Source organism: Somniosus microcephalus, unplaced genomic scaffold (genome assembly GCF_052327205.1).
Source record: "Somniosus microcephalus isolate GS21.2 unplaced genomic scaffold, FLI_Smic_1.0 unresolved_chr2, whole genome shotgun sequence".
Classification (NCBI taxonomy): Eukaryota; Metazoa; Chordata; class Chondrichthyes; order Squaliformes; family Somniosidae; genus Somniosus; species Somniosus microcephalus.
Genome location: NW_028225180.1, coordinates 4,623,704 through 4,634,278, shown reverse-complemented (window position 1 = coordinate 4,634,278; position 10,575 = coordinate 4,623,704). Strand labels below are relative to the sequence as shown.

General features: G+C 43.2%; 1 protein-coding gene across 1 annotated transcript in view; it reads right to left on the bottom strand.

Annotated features, from left to right (window-relative positions):
• Positions 1–1,214: 1,214 nt before the first annotated feature.
• Positions 1,215–10,575, bottom strand: part of LOC147092050 (putative G protein-coupled receptor 139) — a 44,772-nt gene continuing 35,411 nt past the window's right edge. The window contains exon 2 of the mRNA XM_085975790.1: positions 1,215–2,117. Coding sequence (XP_085831916.1) covers positions 1,216–2,117 — 902 coding nt within the window. The 3' untranslated portion in view covers position 1,215. The remainder of the gene's footprint in view (positions 2,118–10,575) is intronic.

Here is a 10,575-nt window from a genome sequence, read left to right as displayed (position 1 = left end):
CAGTGGACATTGGTGACAGCATAATAAGGCGCCATGTTGACCAGATCATAGGGTCATCCACAAAGAGCCAACCTACTCCACAACCTTACACGGCTAATGTAGAAACAGAGATACCCAGAGCACCTACCTCCGATCTGGTAATACTGGAATCAGATGATCCTGACACTGTCCTTCAAGCTGAATCGGCCCTGCCGGAAGAACCTACTACCCCGCCGAAAACTACTACACCACCGAGGCGTTATCCAGACAGAGTCAGGAGACCTCCAGAGAGACTGAACCTGTGAACTGTTTTACATAATTTGTATATATGTTCTAATGATATGGTTAATGGGGAATAAGTATGTTGTAAGCTAAAAAGGGAGGATTGTAGTGCATGTAACTGTTCTACCTTTAAGAGAACTTTCGTATGTAACCGTTCACCTTTAAGAGAACTATTTTAGGTGTGGCACTACTTTATCTTGGCTGCTGTATACTGTAATACCGACAGTGACCACACCAGTATATAAGTGCTGTGTCAGGATTTATTGGGCAGATTCGCCCTGACCTTCGAATAGTAAAGTCCTGTTAAAGTTACTCTTGTAGTCTGTGTATTACTTCGCTATACAACCCACAGACTTTACAGTAAGGGGCGCCAGAGCTGCCATCTTTTAAGGGGCGCCAGAGCCGCCATCCTTATCAGGGCAACCAGAACCGCCATATTTTTCAGGGGAGCCAGAGCCGCCATCTTTGTCAGCCAAGCCAAAGCTGCCATATTTGCTAGGGTACATGGAGCCGACATTTTGGGCAGGATGGAAGGCCCAACATCTTAGTGCGGTACGTGGGTTCCGCTCTCTATGTGCGGGCTGCAGAGCCGCAATTTTTCACAGCGTGTGGGTACCGCCATTTTTGTATGGGGAACTAAGCCGCCATATTGTGCGGGGCAGCAGAGCCGCCATTTTTGTGACGGGTGCCATGTCCGCCATCTTTGCGCGGTGTGGCGGGTCCACCATGTTTCTGTGGGGCGCTGCATCCGCGATATTTGTGGGAGTCTCCGGGGCCGTTATCTTTGTTCGGAGAAATGGAGCCGCCAGTATTGTGCGGGGCGGTGTGTCCGCCATCTTTGCGCGGAGCAACCAGGCAGCTATCTTGGTTGTGTGAATTTCCCCGCAGGTGGGCGGGCTGCCCCGGGGGAAAGCAGCTCGCCACAATATCATGCTGCAATGTCTCTGCTTCACATCACGATTTAATGAATTTTGCAATCAGAGTAAACGCATCATTACGCACATTCTTTAACTGCTCCCTGAACTTAGTCTGGGTCACGGCATAAATCCCAGTGTTGGTGCAGCAACTCAGCAGCTGCAGCATCAATCCTAATTCCTGCAAATATTCAGGTGGGTATACAGATACAGACACCAAAGCCAACAAACGGTACCATATATAAAACCCCATATATGCGGCCCATAACAGGATGAAATTGCCGGAGATAACAAGCAGTAAAATGATGGATTTCCTGCGGCTCTCCATCTCTGGGTCTCTGGGACTCTCCCCACTGCTGGGACCCCGGAGTCTCCTGCGGGCTTTGCTGGACACTATAATGTGTCTGACGGTGAGAGCATTGAGCAGCAGGATCACAACAAATGGGACCCCCGGGGTGAGAATATAATGAAGGAGCTCGATTGATGCCCAGACCGGTGAAAACCAAACATCGAGTGTTACATAACAAAACCAGGGGAAGTTCATAAACATATACCGATCTGTGAACATAAAATACCAGAAAATGTTCTTTAAACAGCTCAGCACAGCCACTGTTCCCAGAACCACAGCCGCCGTTTTCTCGGTGCAATATTTAGTTTTCAGCTTGTGCCGACAAATGGCCACAAATCGATCAAAGGTGAAAGTGACGGTGAACCAGACAGAACAGTCTGTGGCTGCATAAAGCAGGATGGCGTGGAAATTACACACAGGGATGGGCGGAAAGAAACGAAACTGATCCCTATAAACAATCGGAATCTGCTTCAAAATCAGGTCGAGGATAATGACCAGTAGATCCGCCGCTGCCATGGCCACCAGGTAGCGAGTGACACACTTGGAGAGACCGCAGTTTCCCCGAGAGAGGATCACAATCGTCAATAAGTTCACTGTGAGGAAGAGAAATAAACAAGCAGTTTATACATCGGGCTGGGAGCACCTGCAGCAGTTTGAAGGAATTCGGGGAGAAATCTGCAACTCATTCGTGACATTCAATGCTATTTCCTAATTCTATTATCAATGGAGCTGAATACAGGCGGTATTTTAAGAGCAATCGGTAATACATTGTGGAATTAATCAATGAAACAGCGATAAATACAACATGAAAGTAACAGATGTTTGATCAATGAGAGATTAAATGGTAGATCTACCTTTAGCCCAGAAGACAAAAGCACCGCCCAAGGTATCAAGGACACCAAGGACCAGAAGCTCTCAGGAAGCCTTCAAGTCCCGGGATCAATCAGCATTCAGAGCGGTGCGATACCCTTATGTACCCTTCGTTAGGTAGGGGGAAATCCCGCTTGGATTCCTGGTACTCGTTAGAATATCCATTATATTTCAAAGTGAAAATGAATGCAACGGCAAAATACAGAAATTGCAATCTTGGCGTGCAATAATTACTGGCAAATTTATTTAAAATATATTGCTGTAATATGCAAGTGGTAAGCTAATAAATACAAGTGCAATGCAGTTATAACGATAACTGGGCTGTTAGAAGTATTTTGAAGACTGTGCTTTTTACAGTTTTGTTGGAATACTCAAATTGCAGCTCATTGAAAGGAAGATTTATCAAATAACATTTGAAAGAATGGACTCTGAATTATAATCAATTGTTATCATTGACCAGGTAAAACCCCAGTAAAAGCATTTATTAGCATCATAATCAGCAACATATCTAACAGGTAACGACCTGCCGAACGCTTTTGTAAAGTATCTGAATGCAAAAAGAAGAGATTTATACTTGTACTTTTTCACCTTTTGGTTTTCAACTTGTGCAGAGAATATTAGTTGAGAATATATAAAAGGATTTTCTTGTCCTCAGTACTTCAGTTACAATCCGTGGGGATTGTTTATCCTGCAGTGCAGCAGGAGGCAATAGAGAATCACTCTGCGTCACACTGAGAGATCCACTGAACTGTGACAGACGGGCTTGGGATCCAATTGTAAATTCAAAACAAAGACTGGAAATAAGCGCATTTAAATATGGCTGAGTGAACGCTTTTTGGGAATGTAAATTATTCTTGTAATCCGACTCTAACCATCAGAAGCAGTACCACTAATGCAGAACTGCAGATAGTGGGAAAGGAGACATTGGCTGCAACTGAATGATTCGCGGATATTTAGAAATTTAAAGATGTGGATGTGATGTGCCAGGATTTGTTTCTGTGACGCTGTGTCAGTAACCATGCCGAGCATTATGCGAAAACAAAATCAAATTCTGCAGATGCTGGAAATCTGAAATAAGGACAGAAAATATTTTAAGTACTCAGCAGGTCAGGCAGCATCTGTACAGAGAGAGAGAGTTAACGTTACAGGTGGATACTCTTTTGCCATTACATCATTCTTCTGATCTGTTACAAATGTTCAGTGTAGATAGCAGAACCAAATTCGTTAAGCAAAGAGTCTCATCCAATATCTTTTCTTGAGTTGAATCAGGAACAATTGATTCTTGGTAACACTGCAATACCTTCGGGATTTATAGAACTCATAACTGGATACAGAGAATTACCAGGGACACCAACAGTAGAGAGTGTTGTGGGGGGAGTAAATGACAGGACCAGTAATACAGCTAAACATGATTTATAGAATTAATAACAGGAAACAGAGACGTATATTAATACACAATATATATTAATGATCTAGACGAGCGAACTATAGGTAATATCTCCAAGTTTGCAAACGACACAAAGCTGGGTGGGCGTGAGTGCTGTGAGGAGGATGCAGAGAAACTCCAGTATGATTTGGACAGTCTGGGTGATTGGGCAGATGCATGGCAGATGCAGTATAATGCGGATAAATGCGAGGTTATCCAATTTGTTGTTAAAAGTATGCAGGCAGATTATTATCTGAACGGCAATAGAATGGGAAAAGAGGACGTGCAACGAGACCGGGTTGTGCTTGTGAACCAGTCGCTGAAGGTAAGCATGCAGGTGCAACAGGCGGTTAAGAAGGCAACTGGTATGTTGGCCTTCATAGCGAGAGAATTCGAGTACAGGAGCAAGAATGTCTTGTTGCTGTTGTACCGGGCCTTCGTGAGACCACACCTTGAGTATTGTGTGCAGTTTTGGTCGCCTTATCTGAGGAAGGATGTTCTTGCCATGGAGGGAGACAACGAAGATTCACCAGACAGATACTTGGGATGGCAGGTTTGACGTATGAGGAGAGATTGGGCCGATTAGGCTTATATTCGCTAGAGTTTAGAATAATGAGATGGGAAATCATTGAAACTTATAAAATTCTAACAGGATAAGACAGACTAGATGCAGGTAGGCTGTTCTCGATGGCGAGGGAGTCCAGAACCAAGTTCACAGTCTAAGGATAAGGGGTAAGCTATATGGACTGAGATGAGGAGGAATTTCTTCACCCAGGGAGTGGTGAACCCGTGGAATTCTCTACCACTGTAGGCAGTTGAGGCCAGTTCATTAAATATATTCAAGAAGCAGTTAGATATCTTTCTTAGGACTAAGGTGATCAAGGGATATGTGGAGATAGCAGGAACAAGGTACTGAGTTTGGATGATCAGCCATGATCACATTGAATGGCAAAGCAGGCTCCAGGGGCCAATTGGACTACTCCTGCTCCTATCTTCTATCTTTCTATGTTACCAGGTATACCAAGAGCAGCGAGGATATGCTAGTCTTATTGAAGAAAAAATCTTGCATTCCAAAATGCAACAACTTGAGACACCGAATACCATTAATAACTGTGTATGACACAGTAACTAGTAAGAAAAATATTACAGTTTAACTTGGTTTATCGAATTAAGAACTTGAAATAGCTGCTTACAAGTAACACTAACAGCAGCAAGAAGGGGATGGTAAATCTTTATTATATCCTCCCCTCCCCATTCATCATTCCGAAGGAACCGCTCACTCCACAACACCCTGGTCCACTCCTGAATCACCGTCAACAGCCGCTCCCCTCCCCACGGCACATTCCCATGCAAGCGCAGGAGATGCAACACCTGCCCGTTTACCTCCTCCCTTCCCACTGTCCAGGACCTCAAACAGAACTTCCAGGAGAAACAGCGATTTACTTGTACTTCTTGCAATTTAGTATACTGTATTCGTTGCTCACGCTGCGGTCTCCATTACATTGAGGAGACCAAACGCAGATTGGGTGTATGTTTTGTGGAACACTTCCGTTCAGTCCTTAAGCATGACACCTAGCTTCCGGTCGTGTGCCACTTGAATTCACTCCAACCCTTCCACTCTGGCCTCTCTGTCCTTGGCTTCTTACAGTGTTCCAATGAAGGTCAATTAAAGCTCAAGGAACAGCACTTCATAGAAACATAGAAACATATAAAAATAGGTTCAGGAGTAGGCCCTTCGTCCCTTCGAGCCTACTCCACCATTCAATATGATCATGGCTGGTCCTCTATCTCAATATCATATTCCTCCTCTCTCCCCATACCCTATGATGGCTTTTGTGTCTAGAAATCTATCTATCCCCTTCTTAAATATATTCAGTGATTTGGCCTCCACAGCATTCAGAGGTAGGGGATTTCATAGGTTCACCACCCTATGAGTGAATAAATTTCTCCTCAACTCAGTCATAAATGTCCTACCCCGTATGCTGAGACTGTGACCCCAGGTGCTAGAACACCCAGCCAGGGGAAACATTCTCCCTGCATCCAGTCTGGCTAGACTTGTCAGAACTTTATACGTTTCAAAGAGATCCCTACTCATTCTTCTAAACTCTAGTGAATACAGGCCTAGTCGACGCAACCCATCCTCATACGACAGTCCTGCCACCCCAGGAATAGGTCTGGTGGATCTTTGCTGCACTCCCTCTATGGTAAGCATATCCTTTCTTAGGTAAGGAGAAAAAACTGCACACATTACTCGAGGTGTGGTCTCACCAAGGCCCTGTATTAGTATAGTAAGTTAATCTTGCTCCTGAACTCAAAACCTCTTGCAATGAAGGACAACAAACCATTTGCCTTCCAATTGCTTGCTGCACCTGCATGTTTGCTTTCAGTGTCTGGTGTACAAGGACACCCAGGTCACTTTGTACTTCAGCATTTCCCAATATAGCACAATTTAAATAATACTCTACCTTTCAGTTTTTCCTACCTAAATGGATAACTTAACATTTATCCACGTTATGCTGCATCTATCAAGTATTTGCCCACTCACTCAACTTCTCTAAATCGCCTTGAAGCCTCATTGCATCCTCCTCACAACTCACAATCCCACCTAGTTTCGTGTCATCAGCAAACTTGGAAATATTACATTTTGTTCCATCATCCAAATCATTGATATATATTGTGAAAATCCGAGGCCCAAGTACTGATCCCTGCGGCACCCCACTATTCACCACCAGCCACCCCGAGAAAGACACATTTATTCCTATTCTCTGTTTCTTGTCTGTTAACCAATTTTCACTCCATGCCAGTATATTATCCACAATCCCATGTGCTTTAATTTTCTCCACTAACTCTTATGTGCGACATTATCAATGGCCTTCTGAATATCCAAATACACCACATCCACTGATTCTCCCTTATCTATTCTACCAGTTACATCCTTAAATATCTCCAGTAGGTTTATCAACAACTATTTCCCTTTCATAAATTCACGTTGACTTTGTCCACTCCCGTTGATATTTTCTAAGTGTCCTGTTATCGCATCCTTTAAAATAGACTCTAGCATTTTCCCTACTACTGATGTGAGGCTTACCGGTCTGTATTTTGCTGTGTTCTCTCTCCCTCCTTTTTTCAATAGTTGGTTTATATTTGCCGCTCTCCAAACTGCATGAACCGTTCCATAATCTAAAGAATTTTGGAAGTTGATAACCAATGTTTCCACTGTTTCCATGGCTACCTCTTTAATTGCTCTGTGATATAGATTTTCAGGCCCAGCGGATTTAACAGCGTTCAGTCCCATTAATTTATTTGTACTTTTAATCATTTCCTATAATTCCTCCTTCTCACTAGATCCTTGGTTCCCTTGCATTTCTGGGAAGTTATTTGTGTCCTCTTCCGTGAAGACTGAACCAATGTATGTGTTTAATTGTTCTGCCATTTCCTTGTTCCTCATTATAAATTCTCCCGTTTCTGAATTTATGGGACCTACGTTTGTCTTCACTAATCTTTCTCTGTTTACATACTTGTAGAAGCATTTACAATCCGCTTTTATGTTCCTTGCAAGTTTACTCTCATACTCAAATTTTCCGCTCTTAATCAACCTCTTGGGCCTTCTTTGCTGAACTCTAACTGCTCCCAATCCTCAGGCTTGCTAATTTTTCTGTCAACTTTATATAACTTTTATTTGGATCTAATAATATCCATAATTTATTTTGTTAGCCATGGTTGGGCCGCTTTTCCTTTTTTGTTTTTGCGCCAGAAAACAATGTATAACCGTTGAAATTCATACATTCGTTCCTTAAATGTTAGACATTGCCTATCCACCGTCCCGCCTCTTAAAGAAGCTACCCAATCTATCATAGCCAACTCACTCCTCATTTCATCGTAGTTTCCTTTGTTTAGATTTAGTACCTTAGCTTCGGATTGGAATTCTTCACTTTCCATTCTATTATGTTATGGTCACTCTACCTGAAAGGACCACGCACAGCACGATTATTAATGAACCCCTTCTCATTGCACAATACCCAATCTAGGATGGCTTGTTCATTATTTGTCTCCTCAACATACTGATCTGAAAAAACATCTCATGCACACTCCAGGAATTTATCCTCCACAGTATTATTGCTAATATGGCTTGGCCATTCTGAATGTAGATTAAAGTCAACCATGATTACTGTAGTACACTTGTTACATGAATCTCTAATTTCCTGTTTGATGCCATCCCCTACATTTCCACTACTGTTTAGAGGCCTATAGACAACTCGCACCAATGTTTTCTGCCCGCTGGTGCTTCTTAGCTCCACTCAGAATGATTTTACATCCTGATTTTCTGAGCCAATATCCTTTCTCACACTTGCTCTGATTTCATCCTTTACTAACAAGGCCACCCCACCATCTTTTCCTTTTATCCTGTCCTTCCTAATTATCGAATATCTTTGGATATTCAGCTCCCAGCCTTGGCCACCCTGCAGCCACGTCTCTATAATCAAAATTATATCATATCCATTTACGTGTATATGTGCTGCTAATTCATCTACCTTATAACGAATGCTTCATGCATTCAGATACGGTGCCTTTAGATTTGTCTTTTTAACATTTTTTGCCATCTTAACATTTTTTGCTACTATGGCCCTATTTGTCTTATTACCATTTTAGCTTACGCGGACCCTATCTGTTACTGCACTCCTTTGTTTGTATGCTCTGTCCCTCCAGGACACAATCTGGTTATCCTTACCCCAATCACTTTCCTGCACTGCTTCCTTGTCTTTTCTATTTAGCATTCTACATTTCTCTCCACCAGGAACCCCCTGGCCCCACATATATTTCGTTTAAAGGCCATCGTTCCATTCGGCACTATACTGTCTTCTGGACTCAAAATTGATTTCCGCAATTTTGGACCAAAAGCTCGGCCCCTATTTTTTCAGACGGCAGCGGTTGATGTTTCTTCCATCCCCATTTGTAACATTTAACCACTCCTGCCTTCCAAACTATCCAAGAACATCACTTTTGTTCTTTCCACTACTACCACCTTTCCCTGTCCCTGCATCTGCATAAAATCTATTACATCTCTAGCTTATTCCAGTTCTGATGAAGGGTCACAGACCTGAAATGGTAAAACTGTTTCTCTCTCCACACTGCTGCCTCACCTGCTGAGTGTTTAAAATACTTTCTGTTATTGTTCCAAAGTATCCTTGTTAACTGCCACTGTTGAAGTATACTTTCCTTAGAGATCCTGGAACTCACGACATTCAATCTGTGAGAGGCTGGTGGACTTTGTGTTTTAGGCAACTTGCTGATTTTGTGAGGTAACACAGTGAAGGGAGCTCCTTATTATGAGCAGAGGGAAAACCCCGAGTGACATCATTAGGCCTCACTGTAAATTGCATTAATTACAGCCATTCAACAAACTGACTCATTGATCCATTGTCAACCCAAAACTTCACTACAATGCAATCTAGCTCACATAATTTTACACAGCTTTAAATTAAAATTGAGCACATGCACAGCATTTCACCCCTGACCCCTCTCATTCCAGGTATTTAATTCCCAGGGTCGCCTATATTAAACTGTCTCTGCCTCAGTCCAGCAATTTCATTCCCAGGTAATTCTCGGTTAGAATGTTCCCGGCTCAGTCCAGGAATTTAATTCCCAAGGCTGCCTAGATTATATTGCTCCTGCCTCAGTCCAGGAATTTAATTCCCAAGGCCTCCTAGATTACAATTCTCCGGCCGCAGTCCAGGAATTTAATTCCCAGGCCCGCCTATAGGACACTGATCCCGCCTAAATCCTGAAATTTAATTCCCACGGCCAACAAGATTACATTGTTCCCACGCCCCAGTCCAGTAATTTAATTCCCAGGGCTGCCTAGATTACACTGTTGCCGCCTTAGTACAGAAATTTCATTCACTGGGCGGCCTAGATTACACTGCTCTGGCCTCATTGCAGGAAGTTGATTCCCAGGGCCACCAAGATTTCACAGCTCCCGCCTCAATCCAGAACATAATTGCAAGGGACGCCAAGATAGAACTGCTGCCAGTTCAGTCCAGGAATTTCATTGTGATGGCCCACTAGATTACACTGCTCCCACATCATACCATGAAGTTTATTCCCAGTGCTCCCGCCTGAGTCCAGGAATTTAATTCCCAAGGAGGCCTAGATTACAATGAACCCGCCTCAGTCCATTAATGTCATTCCATGTGCCACTAAATTAAACGGCTCCCGCCTCAGTCCAGAAATGTAATTCACAGGGACGCCTAGATTTACCTGTTCCCACGTCAGTCCAGGGATGTCATTCCCAGGGCCATCTAGATGAGAATGCTCCCGAATCCGTCGAGGAATTTCATTACCAGGGCCCCTAGTTTGGACGGTTTAGAACATAAGAACATATGACATACAGAAGGAGTAGATCAGTTGGCCCCTCTAGCCTGCTCTGCCATTCAATATCTTCATGGCTGATCTGATCTTGGCCTCACCTCCATTTCCCTGACCGCTCCCCATTACCTTTGACACCCTTACCATTCAATAATCTGTCTATCTCCACCTTAAATATATTCAATTGTAAGAATTCGCAATAATTTTCAGTTCTGAAGATCAATTTTTTTGATTAAAGAATCCCTGGGCGTTGTGCTTTTAAATTTCCAGGGATAAAAATGGCTGTCACACCACATGGCCGAAGACAAAAGAGGCTTGGAATGCAGCTTTCTGTGTCTGGAAGTAAGGTTCAATGAAAACAAAGGACAATGCTTTGTTTACAAAGCAAC